The 15,183-nt window shown below is 48.5% G+C and overlaps 1 protein-coding gene across 4 annotated transcripts in view; it reads left to right on the top strand.

Moving 5' to 3' along the window:
* TCP11L1 (t-complex 11 like 1) overlaps positions 1-15,183 on the top strand; it is a 142,327-nt gene that overhangs the window by 80,620 nt on the left and 46,524 nt on the right. For all 4 annotated transcript variants that reach the window (XR_011315241.1, XR_011315242.1, XM_069739281.1 and 1 more), the window contains exon 5: positions 5,096-5,316. Coding sequence is in view for 2 of the 4 variants with exons in the window: in XM_069739281.1 (XP_069595382.1) it covers positions 5,096-5,316 (221 nt within the window). In the remaining 2 variants the exon portion in view is untranslated. The remainder of the gene's footprint in view (positions 1-5,095; positions 5,317-15,183) is intronic.

The raw sequence follows: 15,183 nt of genomic DNA on the forward strand, positions 1-15,183 counted from the left end.
CACACACATGGGTGACTGTAGCCTCAGGCTAAGGGTCCATCTGCACAGACTGACCAACGGCACTAAATAAATAAGGAAATATTTACCGATCAGCAGTCATTTACCCAAACGATGCGCTTTGTGCGTTCTGTAATAGATTGCTCAGTGCATATAGGCTCTCATTGTTCTCGGCAGCACAGGTCCTGTTTACATAGCACTATGTGCTGCCAACAATAATGATTTTTAAGCAAGAAAATAAATTTTGCTATTTCATTGGGTGATTGGCAGCTTGTTTACACTGCAAGATTATCATGAAAGGAGCGATCCTAATAAAGCTCATTCACTATAATCCTTCAGTGTAAATGCACCTTCCTTCCAATTTTCTGTCAGGAAATGTAAAATATACTGAATGTTTTTACAGGTTTTTTTTTCCTACTGTCATTACTTCATGTGGCTCCTGTTAGCTGACAGTCTAGCAAATGTTATTAAAGAACCTCTGATACAAGGAGTTACTGGTGTGACGGCAACCGAAAGGTTAAGTAAATAAGGCAGCACACTGCAGCGCTAAAACATGCAAACTTGAAAACATGAAACTTGAACTGCATTACTGCACTAGAAATATGAAAAATGAGAGCTTTTAGGGCATAAAAATGGCCAATTTTATGTGTACCTGGTAGCCTCTTTACGGCATCTCTCTTATACCAGGTCCTAAACTTGCCTTACCTCGCTGAGAATAAACGTCTCCATCTGAACGGGTACATGTGAAACCTCTTCTTAGACTAAAATTCTCTCTCTCTGTGGAGGGGTATTGGACCTGCTGTAATTAAAACACCTGAAGCTAGGAGGCGGAGTGCATGTTCAGAAGGCTAAAGAATACATTTCAAAAACCTGACCGGCACATCCAAACATAGACTCAGTGTGAACAGGTGCTGAACCTAGAGTCGCCAACTCGTATATAGTTAAGTAATAAGGCAGCACACTGCAGCGCTAAAACATTCAAACTTGAAAACACGAAATTTGAACTGCATTACTGCACTAGAAATATGAAAAATGAGAGCTTTTCGTGCACTCCGCCTCCTAGCTTCAGGTGTTTTAATTACAGCAGGTCCAATACCCCTCCACAGAGAGAGAGAATTTTAGTCTAAGAAGAGGTTTCACATGTACCCATTCAGATGGAGACGTTTATTCTCAGCGAGGTAGGGCAAGCGTAGGACCTGGTATAAGAGAGATGCCGTAAAGAGGCTACCAAGTACACATAAAATTGGCCATTTTTATGCGCTAAACGCTCTCATTTTTCATATTTCTAGTGCAGTAATGCAGTTCAAATTTCGTGTTTTCAAGTTTGCATGTTTTAGCGCTGCAGTGTGCTGCCTTATTTACTTAACTATATACGAGTTGGCGACTCTAGGTTCAGCACCTGTTCACACTTAGTCTATGTTTGGATGTGCAGGTCAGGTTTTTGAAAGGCAACAGAAAGGTGACATCAACCCCGCAAATATTAACCCCACTTGCCACCACTATAGGTCAAGTGGGAAGAGCCAGGGAAAGCGCCAGAATTGGTGCATCTAATAGATATGCCTTTTCTGGGAGGCTGCAGGCTGCTATTTTAAAGCTAGGGGGGGCAACATCCATGGCCCCTTACGAGCCTGAGAATACCAACCCCCAGCTGTCTGCTTTAGCAAGGCTGGTTGTCAAAAATGAGGGGGGGGCTCATTGTTGTTTTATTTTTAATTATTTGTTTAATTAAAAAAATAAGGCGTGGGGACACATCTATTATTGATAACCAGCATTACTGAAGATGACTGCTACGGGTTGCAGCCCCCAGCTATGACTTTTGCCTGGCTGATTATCAAAAATACAGGGGAACCCAAGCCATTTTTTTTTAAATTATTTATTTTACAGCGCAGGAGCGGCTGATTAATACTCCCATCCTCCGCTCCTGATCTCGCTGTTATTATCGGCAGCAGGTGTCGGATGATGGGAGCTGTAGTCCCATCAGCTGATGCCAGTGACCGGAGGTACACTTTATACCTCCGATTACAGCTGCGCATTCACACTGTGTTTTGACAGTGTGGGAACCGTGGCTCTCTGACCGGCGGGGATTTCACTGCCGATCAGAAGCAGTGTTTGCATGTGCATACAAACACATGTACATTCCTAAACCAAGAATCTGCAAAAACTCTAGTCCATGCCCTCATCATCTCCCGCCTCGACTACTGTAACCTCCTGCTCTGTGGCCTCTCCTCTAACACTCTCGCACCCCTCTAATCTATTCTAAACTCTGTTGCCCGACTAATCCACCTGTCCCCCTGCTATTCCCCAGCCTCTCCCCTCTGTCAATCCCTTCAGTGGTCCACATTACCCAGAGACTCCACTACAAAAGCCTAACCATGACATCCACAACCTGTCTCCTCCATACATATGTGACCTCGTCTCCCGGTATTTTCCTGCATGCAACCTCTGACCCTCACAAGATCTCCTTCTCTACTCCCCTCTTATCTCCTCTTCCCACAATCGCATACAAGATTTCTCTCGCGCATCCCCCCTACTCTGGAACTCTCTACCACAACATATCAGACTCTCGCCTACCATCGAAACCTTCAAAAAGAACCTGAAGACCTACCTCTTCTGACAAGCCTACTACCTGCAGTAACCACCGATCGACCAAACCACTGCACGACCAGCTCTACCCTCACCCATCCCTTGTAGATTGTGAGCCCTCGCGGGCAGGGTCCTCTCTCCTCCTGTACCAGTTGTGACTGATAGATATTGTTCAAGATTATTGTACCTGTTTTTATTATGTATACCCCTCCACACATGTAAAGTGCCATGGAATAAATGACGCTATAATAATAAATAATAATAATAATACACCACAACAATATGCAGAAGACAGGAGCTCTTAAGGTACCTTCACACATAACGATATCGTTAACGATATCGTTGCTTTTTGTGACGTAGCAACGATATCGTTAAGGATATCGTTCTGTGTGACAGCGACCAACGATCAGGCCCCTGCTGGGAGATCGTTGGTCGCTGAACAAAGTCCAGAACTTTATTTCGTCGCTGGATCTCCCGTGGACATCGCTGGATCGGCGTGTGTGACACCGATCCAGCGATGTCTTCACTGGTAACCAGGGTAAACATCGGGTAAGTAAGCGCAGGGCCGCGCTTAGTAACCTGATGTTTACCCTGGTTACCAGCGTAAAAGTAAAAAAAAACAAACACTACATACTTACCTACCGCTGTCTGTCCCCGGCGCTGTGCTCTGCACTCCTCCTGTACTGGCTGTGAGCGTCGGTCAGCCGGAAAGCAGAGCGGTGACGTCACCGCTCTGCTTTCCGGCCGCTGTGCTCACAGCCAGTACAGGAGGAGTGCAGAGAAGCTGAGCGCCGGGGACAGACAGCAGTAGGTAAGTATGTAGTGTTTGTTTTTTTTTACTTTTACGCTGGTAACCAGGGTAAACATCGGGTTACTAAGCGTGGCCCTGCGCTTAGTAACCCGATGTTTACCCTGGTTACCCGGGGACTTCGGGATCGTTGGTCGCTGGAGAGCTGTCTGTGTGACAGCTCTCCAGCGACCAAACAGCGACGCTGCAGCGATCCGGATCGTTGTCGGTATCGCTGCAGCGTCGCTTAATGTGAAGGGGCCTTAAGGGTCATTAATGAGCTGCAATTCGATCAGCCATCTCTTCTAACACCTCTCCTAATAATCAAATTCAAAGGAGTGTTGGGACATAAGATGTGTCTGTTCCCACAGAAATCGTAATGTATTGTGTGTGGTCAGTTTACATATTCCCTAATATTGTTATGAAAATCTGTCCTTAATAAACCGGAGAGATAATAAAGCAAGAGTATTTCTTATATATTCATGTCTGTCCTTCAGGAAATAGCTAGCTGGTCTATTATAGTCTGTCATTCACACACCACAGGTTTTCGGAAATCCTAGACAGATTGGATTTGAATCTGAATTTCTTGCAGCCATGTGTCTATATGATAACATCTAAGGCTACCCATAAACATAGTCCCCCGGACCGCATTCTCCCCTGACCCCATACAAAGTGCTTGGGTCAGCTGAGGGTGCAGGTATTCAGCAGGGAGAGGGGAATAAGCCACTGCCAGACATATGTGGCAGCTGCTTAGCTCCCTAAAATTAAAAACACCAAAAAGTTATTATTCAACTGCCTTATCCTTATCTCACCTGACATCTGACCCCTTGTGAGAATCGGAAAGGGGAAGTGGGTGAGCTGGGCGCTATACACATTAGATTGTCAGCTTGCTCATTAAAGGGAACCTGTCACCCCGAAAATCCGGGGTGAGGTAAGCCCACCGGCATCAGGGGCTTATCTACTGCATTCTGTAATGCTGTAGATAAGCCCCCGATGTAACCTGAAAAGGGAGAAAAAGACGTTATATTATACTCACCCAGGGGCGGTCCCGCTGCTGGTCAGGTCGGATGGGCGTCTCCGGTCCGCTGCAGTGCCTCCTATCTTCTTTCCATGACGTGTCCTCTTCTGATCTTCAGCCACGGCTCCGGCGCAGGCGTACTTTGCTCTGCCCTGTTGAGGGCAGACAAAGTACTGCAGTGCGCAGGCGCCGGGCCTCTGACCTTTCCGGCGCCTGCGCACTGCAGTACTATCCTCTGCCCTCAAGAGGGCAGAGCAAAGTACGCCTGCGCCGGAGCCGTGGCTGACGATCAGAAGAGGACGTCATGGAAAGAAGATAGGAGGCACCGCAGCGGACCGGAGACGCCCATCCAACCTGACCAGCAGCGGGACCGCCCCTGGGTGAGTATAATATAACGTCTTTTTCTCCCTTTTCAGGTTACATCGGGGGCTTATCTACAGCATTACAGAATGCAGTAGATAAGCCCCTGATGCCGGTGGGCTTACCTCACCCCGGATTTTCGGGGTGACAGGTTCCCTTTAATATTACCACTAAAGTGTATGGCCAGATTTAGTAACCCTTTCCACCATTCATTCATTCCTCACCAAACCTATGATCTTGTATGTATATAGCCAGTCACAGTTCAGGTCAGGAGATGTGAGTGGTTTCTTTTACTGCCACCATTTTTGACTAGCCATACAGTTAGCATGCAACTCAACTTTTTCTTGCAGATCCTCTTCTCCTTCTTGTTGCCTGGTCATTCACGGCTGAGGAATCAGATCAGCGAGGTCCTGGATCTAGAGCTCATCAAGCAGGAAGCAGAAAATGGAGCCCTAGATATCCCCAAACTAGCCAGCTTTACCATAAGCATGATGGGCACCTTGTGTGCACCAGCTCGAGATGAAGAAGTAAGGAAGTTGCGGGATATAACGGAGCCAGTGCCCTTGTTCAGGTAACCTAATAACTGTAATATTGCCAATGATAAAACCTTATATAGGGAAATGGGCATTGAATCCTTATTATTCCAAAACCAGTAGTGCAATTGTGCCTTCTGATCAATGTAATCATTAACCTCTTCCTGCTGCTGACAATTTTGCTAGCTCCTCATTTTTTTCCAAGAACCATAACTTATTTTTTGTTATCATAGCCGTGTGAGCTCTTGCTCTTTTGCCGGACAAGATGTAGCTTTGAATGAAACCATTAATTTTCCCATGCAATCTGCTGAAAAATGGAGACAAAAATCCAACCACGGTGAAATGGTAAAAAGTGAAACTGTCAATCGTTGAGGGGACGTGCTTTCAGCCGCCGCTCTTTGTGCTTACATCCACTGCTCTCTGCGCGTGCAGCCGCCTCTGGGCTAGGAGCGATGACTGTAATTGCTTTGGTCACATCTGCATGACTGAAAGCTGGTGGCACCCGGGAGGGATAAGTTTCCTTTTCTCCTAGGTGCCGCACTTTCAGTACAGCAGCCGGGCACCTTCATAATGCTTAAACCTTAGGTATAGGGTTATCAGACACAATGGCTTCCATTTAACAATTGGTGGGATTTGAACCAGAACTCCAGCACTACATGGCTGAAGTGCTAAACACTGAGCCACCGTGCTGCCATGTAGGAGATTCTGTAAAGGGAAAGCGGCACTGCGCACAACATTATCATTTATGCATTATCATTTATTTGCATTGCAAATAGTATGTATAACCCCAATTCATCTCACCCGACATTAATACACACCACATCCCTGATCCCCCTAAACAGATACAAACCACATAAAGGAATAGGTTGTTGTAGGTGATTAGGGAGGACAATGTATACAATAATGGTTAAATGTGTAAAGTTATTTTCTGAATATGTGATCTAGTGGATCGATGATGGAGATCAGCATGGAAAGATTAGCTATTCTGGAGCCTGGAATTACTCCTACTAGACAACCTGATGATTTTTTCTTATTTGCATGACGGTGAGCCGACTATGGCTTCTTGCAGCAGCAACAATGGGAAAGGATGGGAAAAAGGAGCCATGCAGGCAAGGATGAGGATAAGGAGCCATGCAGACAAGGATGGGGATGAGGAGGCCATGTGCAGCACCCGCTAGGGCCGTGGGGTATTCGGAACCGGGTCGGATTGCTCTTAAAGGGGTGGTCACTGCAGCAGTGACCCGGTCCGTGGCCCTGTGCGTGCAATAAAAGGGATGAAGGAAATGTTTGTAGGGGATTATTCGTGATGCCACATGTGGTGTTCGGCTAGAGGTGGTCGACGCTGCTTAAGCTAGAGATAGCCGACGCTGCTTAAGGGGACCACTGGGGCCGGTGGTGTTGCAGCTGAGATGGTTTCACTTCCGACAGGTGGAATGGGGCCCCAGGGCTTCCAGAACAGTCTATGAGGGGCTGTGGACATTGGGGTGCAAGAATAATTGGAGGACACAGGGACTGTAGTTTTTTTTACTTTTAATTGTAGGTGCAGTCCGGAGCACAGGTAACAGGTGGTATTGGAGATCCGGGCAGCCTGGAAGCAGTTCAGAATTCCCTTAGCCAGGTGGGGTTGGAAGCCTCCCTACTGCGCTGCTCTCTGGGTTTCTGATGCTTGTAGTTCTCCTCAAGTCCCTATCTCCGTCTGTCCACTTAATGAAACGCTACCTGTTTGGCAGGCAGCTTGAGCCTTTTCCAGGTGTCACTCCCTCGTGGTGACTCCAGGCTCTGATATGCGGCAGTGCCTTCGGGTGTCTGTTGTGGCCAGGAGACCTGCAATCTCCTGTCCTCCGGATTTGGCTATGGGGCCTTGTAGTTCTCACATAACCACGGACTCTGGTGTCTGCTCTGTTGCGTTCAATCCTGGGGTGAGCTCAGTCGCAGCTCCACTCCCAGGCTCTCCTCACATGCTTCCTCTCCCTTCACTGTCTCGCACTGCACTCACTATCCCCGCCCCCAGGCCAGAACTTATGGGGAAGCTACCCTGAAACCGGGTTTAGAGCACCCCCTTCTAGTCTGGAGTCAGGAAAGGTGTTGTATGCCAGCGTACCTGCTAATGGAATCTCTTCTTGCTTCCAGGCATGGCATCACCCCCTGTGAGGGAGCCAATGACACTGTGGCAATCGGACTCCTGGGGTGCCACACATGCAGACAAGGATGGTGATAAGGAGCCATGCAGACAAGGATGGGGATAAGGAGCCATGCAGACAAGGATGGGGATAAGGAGCCATGCGGAGAAGGATGGGGATAAGGAGCCATGCAGACAAGGATGGGGATAAGGAGCCATGCAGACAAGGATTTTGAAAAGATGCCATGCATGCCAGGATATGGATGAGGAGTCATGCAGACAAGGATGGGGATAATGAGCCATGCAGACAAGAATGGGGATGAGTAGGCCGTGCATACAAGGAAGGTTGATAAGGAGACGTGCAGACAAGGATGGAGATAAGGAGCCAGCCATGCATACCAGGATGGAGATAAGGAGCCATGCAGACAAGGATGGGGATAATGAGCCATGTAGACAAGGATGGGGATAAGGAGCCATGCAGACAAGGATGGGGATAAGGAGCCATGCATACAAGGATGGGAATGAGGAGCCATGCATACAAGGATGGGGATGAGGAACCATGCATACAGGATAGGGATGAGGGGACAATGCATACTCAGCTTATACTCGAGTCAATAAGTTTTCCCAGTTTTTTGTGGCAAAATTAGATGCCTCAGCTTATACTCGGGTCGCCTTATACACGAGTATATATGGTAAAATAGTGAACAGGCAAGAAGTGTATGTTTGTGAGAAAAGATAGGTACCGAAGTTGGTATTAGGGCTCATACACAAAGTAAGTAGATGATAAAAAGTCGCGGTGCCAACACTATTGCAAATAGTCGAATAAATAGTAGTGATGAACGAATATACTAGTTACTCGAGATTTCCCGGGCACGCTCGGGTGTTCTCCGACTATTTTTCTCCTTCGCCTCATTGGGGGACACAGGACTGTGGGTGTATGCTTCTGCCGCCAGGAGGCTGACACTAAGTAAACTTGAAAAAAAAAAAAGTTAGCTCCTCCTCCATCGTATACACCCTGACACTGGCTACCAGAGACTCCAGTTTATGCTTAGTGTCTCAAGGAGGCACATCTCTGGGTCCTGGATTGTTGGACCCGATTTTTCAACATCTTTGGATTGAAGGGGCGACGGACCTTTTTGAGGGTCCGGTCTCCCCAAATCATCAACGGGCAAGTACGTGCGATGTTTCTCCACGTATCCTTCCCCGCGACGTGGGATTCTTCACCGGACTAGCCCTGACCACCCTGAGGTAGCTAGACTCCAGGCTGTACAGGTGCTCATAAGATGTCCGTGTGTTCCCCCCTGAATTCTACACCCCTGCGGTGTTAGCTGGGGTGGTGGACGGTCCCTCTCCTTATCCTGGGGATAATGGAGATAGGGTTCCTGCACCGTCATTGGTTCTACCCCTCGATAGTGCGGTATGATTGGGGGGCTCCTGGCATTACCTGCGGCTGTGTCCTCCGGGAGTGCGGTGCCTTTTTTTCTGCTGAGGCCGGCGTCTTGGTATGGCGGCGCTGCGTCCGGCGCTGTTGCGTTGGGACTGCTGCGCTGCGGCGTGGTCCGGCGCTGGGGCGTTGGATCAGCGGCGCTGCAGCGTTGTCCGGCGCTGTGGCGTTATGTCGGGCGACGTTGTGGCGCAGCTACGCTGCAGCATGGTCCTGCGGCGCGCGGCGTTAGGCTCAGCGCCGCTGTCCCCCCAGAGGCTTCGGCTCTGCCTGGCCGCTTCGGGCGTGGAGCGGCTTCCTGGAGCCGGGACTTCCGGCCATCGGACCGCGCTGGGAGGCTCCGCCCCTTCCGGCGCGTCACTTCCGGTTCCGGCTCTCCTCGCTCTAGGGGGGGAAAAATTGAGGCCCCGGCTTCGGGCCTGCTCCAGGCCGCAGCATCGTTTGGCGGTCCCTCCCCCCTAAGGCCGGCTATGCATATAAAACAGCGTTTTTGGGCTCAGCATCATGCTTTCAGATCCATCTCGGTACTCGTGGGGACACAGGACTGGGGTAAGTGCTTCTCCCTCCATCTGGCTGAAGCATTCCTTTTTCCCAGTCTCTGGCCCTGGGTATAGCATTACGGATCATTATGTCTAGAAGGGTTAAGACTCACACGGTTCTTTTTACCAGTTGTGTATCTTGTAGTGCCCTTTTTCCACACGCCCAAAGTAATCGCCTCTGCGAGGCCTGTGACTCTGAACGCATCCAGGAGCCCCCCCCTGCCAGTTCTCCAGTAGTCTCTCCGGCTCCGGTCCCTCAAGCAGATGCTGGGGTAGCTCCACCGGAATGGGTCATGTCTTTGTCACAATCCATGGCGTCTCTTACTGAAGCGCTCAAATCTCTGCAGACCCCGGCGGTCGGGACCGGTAATCCGCCTGTCTCAGAGAGGGCCTCGGGGTCTCAGGAGTCTTCGGCCTGCAGGGGCCGCGCTCTCACTCGACAGACGCATGGAAAGCGGATTCGCAAAGCGTCTCCCAGGCACTCAGGTGCTTCCGCATCCTGGAGTTCCGTATCTCGCTCTCCTTCCCCTGCAGAAAGCGGTGAAGTTGAGACTGACTACGAGTCAGAAGGGTCTCTTAATTTTGATAAACCTGGGTTTCAGGAGTCAGTAGACAGCCTAATTGAAGCTGTCAATCAGTCTTTGGGGATAGAAGACGAGCTCGTCTCTTCCTCTGATCATAAGGTCTCATTTAAGCGGTCTAAACGGGCCCATAGGGTTTTTTCCTCTCATCCTGAGTTCGAGGACCTGATTCGACGCAATAGGGAGCACCCGGACAAACGCTTTTCAGGGCAAAGAGCTCTGAAGGCTAGGTATCCCTTTGCTTCGGAACTTTGTAGTGATTGGGCAGAAAATCCTTCTGTAGATCCTCCAGTGTCCCGTTTAGCCTCTAACACGTTACTATCTCTCCCTAATGGCTCATCGATTAAGGATCCTACGGATCGTCTTATAGAGAGCTTGGCTCGTTCCGTCTTTGAGGCCTCAAGCTCAGCACTTTTTCCTTCTTTTGCGGCAACCTGGGTTGCCAGGGCTATGATATCTTGGTCTGACTCGTTATCTAAGGCTCTCCAGGATGGTAATGTGTCAGCAGAATTGGCTGAAATGTCATCTCAGGTAGCTATGGCCGGTAGCTATCTGATTAACGCATCTCTGGATGCGGCAGATTGTGCTTCCTCGGCTGCATCTAATGCTATTGCCATCAGAAGGGCCCTTTGGTTAAGGTCCTGGTGGGCTGATTCTACTTCTAAGAAATCTCTTACATCCCTGCCGTATCAGAGTGGTCGTTTGTTCGGAGAAAAGCTGGATCAGCTCATTTCTGACTCTACAGGAGGGAAAAGTAAGTTCCTTCCTCAGCAGAGGGCCAGACAGCCTTTTCGGCGCCATTTTCAGGCTCGCTTTAGAACCTTTCGCTATGTCAGATGGGCCCCAGCATCAGGTTCTCCTGCGCAGGGTCGGCCCAATCAGGACCGAGACGGTCGGACCCCTTATACGGCCAGCCAGGGGGGAAGAATGCGTCCCCAGTCTTCTAGATCTAGAGGATCTAGGACGCAAAGATTTTCGGCCAAGTGACTGGAGGCCTCTTCCGGGCATGTCCAGAAAGGTAGGCGGACGTCTACTTTTATTTCGCCAGGTCTGGCTTCAGGTAATTCACGACCAGTGGGTGGCAGAGCTCATATCTTCAGGTTACAAAATAGAGCTGGTCTGTCTCCCTCCTCCCCGGTTCTTCCCATCCCGTCTTCCCAAGTGCAAATCTCTTCGTCAAAGCTTGTTCAATTCCATAGAGTCTCTCCGTATCAGCGGTGTCATTTCTCCTGTTCCAAAGGAAGAAAGATTCCAGGGCTTTTATTCCAATCTTTTTGTAGTGCCCAAAAAGGATGGAGCAGTGAGGCCTATCCTAGATCTCAAACTCTTGAACAAGTTTGTCCGCGTTCGACACTTTCGTATGGAGTCTCTGCGGTCGGTCATCGCCTCTCTGGAAAAGGGAGAATTTTTGGCCTCGGTAGACATTCAGGATGCTTATCTTCATATTCCCATCTTTCCGCTCCATCAAAGATTTCTCCGGTTTGCCGTAAACAATCTACATTTCCAGTTCACGGCATTACCTTTCGGACTGGCTTCCGCTCCCAGGGTGTTCACAAAAGTCATGTCGACTGTGGTGTCCATTCTACACTCCCGAGGTATTGTCTTCTTGCCATACCTAGACGATCTGCTGATCAAGGGACCGACATTTCAGTCTTGCAAGGAAAATGTCGACATCACTCTGGACACCCTTTCCCGTCTAGGTTGGTTGGTAAATTTAAGGAAGTCATCTCTACGGCCGTCTCGAAAAATCTCTTTTTTAGGCATGATCTTCGACACCTCTCAAGCCTTAACTATCCTTCCCCAGGACAAGGTCCTAGCCCTTCGGCGGGAAGTGAGGAACCTGCTACAACCATACCCTCATACGATTCGGTCCGGGATGAGGGTGTTAGGAAAGATGGTTGCAACCATAGAAGCGGTTCCGTTTGCACAGTTTCATCTTCGACCCCTCCAACGTGCAATCCTATCAGCATGGAACAGAAATCCTCTCTCTCTCAACCGCAAATTTCGGTTGTCTTTCCAGACCAAGCAGGCTCTCGCTTGGTGGCTAAACAGCTCATCTCTACTCAGGGGGAAGCCCTTTCCCCCAACCAATTGGCTAGTGGTCACAACAGATGCCAGTCTCCTGGGTTGGGGAGCAGTGTTCTTCCATCACACAGCTCAGGGACGCTGGTCTCCTCGGGAATCAGAACTCCTCATCAATATCTTAGAGATTCGAGCGGTCCGGCTAGCCTTATTACGTTTTCACCATCTTCTGGCGGGTCGCCCTGTCCGGATTCAATCGGACAACGCCACAGCGGTAGCTTACCTAAATCACCAGGGGGGCACCCGCAGCAAGGCAGCCATGCAGGAGGTAAAACTGATTCTACTCTGGGCGGAGAGAAATCACTCTGTGATCTCAGCGGTCCACATTCCGGGCGAAGAAAACTGGGCGGGAGATTTCCTAAGCCGTCAGGGTCTAGCCTCCGGGGAATGGTCTCTCCACCCCGAAGTTTTTTTGCAGATATGCCATCTTTGGGGAACTCCAGACGTGGATCTAATGGCGTCCAAGGTGAATGCCAAGGTGCCCAGTTTTGTCTCTCGGTACCGAGATCCCCAGGCTATCGCCGTGGATGCGCTGGTACTGTCTTGGAACCAATTTCATCTCTCTTATCTGTTCCCTCCTCTGGCACTGCTCCCGAGAGTAATCAAGAAGATCAAATCAGAGAGAGTGCCGGCCATCCTGATCGCTCCGGATTGGCCACGACGGACCTGGTATGCAGACCTGGTACAACTTCTAGCCGGGGTTCCTTGGCGGCTCCCCGATCGGCCAGATCTTCTATCTCAAGGGCCGATCTACCACCAGAACTCAGAGGTCCTACGTTTGACGGCCTGGCCGTTGAATCTTGGGTTTTAACTCAGGCTGGTTTTTCTCAAGAAGTGGCTGATACTATGATCAGTGCACGTAAGTCCGTTTCGGCCAGGATATATTATCACACTTGGAAGGTGTTTCTTTCCTGGTGTAGAGAACGCGGGCTGCCCCCTCTGCGTTTCTCCGTTCCAAACATTCTAGCCTTCCTTCAAGCAGGCCTGGATTCTGGGCTTGCTCCGAGTACCCTTAAAAGGCAGGTTTCGGCTTTATCAGTTCTTTTTCAGCGCAGGATTGCTCCTAATCGTCAAGTCAGGACTTTTTTCCAGGGAGTCACTCATAAGGTCCCTCCTTATAAGACTCCTTTGGAAGCTTGGGACCTTAATCTGGTCTTAAGGGCTTTACAGGACGCTCCTTTTGAGCCTCTTCAAGAGGTTTCTTTGATGTTTCTCTCTTGGAAAGTCGTATTTTTAGTGGCCATAACGTCCATAAATAATCCTATAAAGAGGGCACCAGAGATAAATGCTCCGCCATCATAAATACAATAGAAACCCAAAAGAAAAATGGACATCTGAGCTAAAACAATATGTTTTATTGAAGAACTATATAAAATACATAAACAATGCAGAATAAGAACCAAGATAAGATGATGCAATAACATAAACAAGAAGGCGACACTAGTGCCACACACAGACGTGATATTAAATCAAAGGAGCAAATAAAATGTATACCATGCCACAAAGGTACATATATGTATATCAGTAAAGTATATCATGATATAAAGTGATGCATAGTGCATATGAGCGATATATATACAGATACAGTATAATTAATTAACCAGGCAAATGGTACACAAAAGATAGTGAACTAGTAATAAAAAATGCTCACAAATACAATGTAGGTACAGGGAGATACTAGGTGAGATATGCCTTATATAGCAGCCAATGTGGTAGAAAAAGTATCAATAAAGTGCAGAGTGCAAACCTAATATGGTGGGAAATACAGTACCACTATTATTGTTAATGCGGGAACACCAAGAATCGCTAAGGAAAATATCCAATTGTCGGTATACAGTATACAGGTTTTGAGCCTAATAGTGGCCTGCATAGCCCCCCGAGGAAGCAGCACCTGCGAAACGCGCGTCGGGGCCTCCCCTTCCACACACAGCCACAGGTTGGTACTTTCGGTACATGCCCGTTGTCAGCCCTATGCAGGCCACTATTAGGCTCAAAACCTGTATACTGTATACCGACAATTGGATATTTTCCTTAGCGATTCTTGGTGTTCCCGCATTAACAATAATAGTGGTACTGTATTTCCCACCATATTAGGTTTGCACTCTGCACTTTATTGATACTTTTTCTACCACATTGGCTGCTATATAAGGCATATCTCACCTAGTATCTCCCTGTACCTACATTGTATTTGTGAGCATTTTTTATTACTAGTTCACTATCTTTTGTGTACCATTTGCCTGGTTAATTAATTATACTGTATCTGTATATATATCGCTCATATGCACTATGCATCACTTTATATCATGATATACTTTACTGATATACATATATGTACCTTTGTGGCATGGTATACATTTTATTTGCTCCTTTGATTTAATATCACGTCTGTGTGTGGCACTAGTGTCGCCTTCTTGTTTATGTTATTGCATCATCTTATCTTGGTTCTTATTCTGCATTGTTTATGTATTTTATATAGTTCTTCAATAAAACATATTGTTTTAGCTCAGATGTCCATTTTTCTTTTGGGTTTCATAACGTCCATAAGACTGGTATCGGAGCTGGCAGCTCTTTCTTGTCGTCCTCCTTTTTTGCGATTTCATCAGGACAAGGTGGTGCTCAGACCAGCACCGTCCTTTTTGCCGAAGGTTGTTTCATCATTTCACATTAATGAAGATATTGTTCTGCCCTCTTTTTGTCCGGCACCTTTTCGCACCGTGTAGAAAAAGCTCTCCATACGTTGGATCTGGTGAGGGCTCTGAGGAGGTACGTTTCCCGTACGGCCCCCTTTCGCCAGACGGATGCTCTGTTTGTCCTTCCGCAGGGTCGCAGGAAGGGATGCGCGGCTTCAAAATCTACCCTGGCCAGATGGATAAGGGCGACCATTCAGGAGGCTTATCGCTCCATGGGCATGACGGTTCCGGCCGGAATCAAGGCTCATTCGACTAGAGCAGTGGGGGCTTCCTGGGCCGTTCGGCACCAGGCCTCAGCAGAACAGGTTTGCAAGGCTGCGACCTGGTCTAGTCTGCATACGTTTGTCAAACATTATAATGTCCATTCCCAGACCTCTGCAGACGCAAGTCTGGGTAGAAGAATTCTTCAAGCGGCAGTGGCGCATTTATAGACAAACATTATCTGGCTGT

Source organism: Ranitomeya imitator, chromosome 9 (assembly GCF_032444005.1).
Source record: "Ranitomeya imitator isolate aRanImi1 chromosome 9, aRanImi1.pri, whole genome shotgun sequence".
Lineage (NCBI taxonomy): Eukaryota > Metazoa > Chordata > Amphibia > Anura > Dendrobatidae > Ranitomeya > Ranitomeya imitator.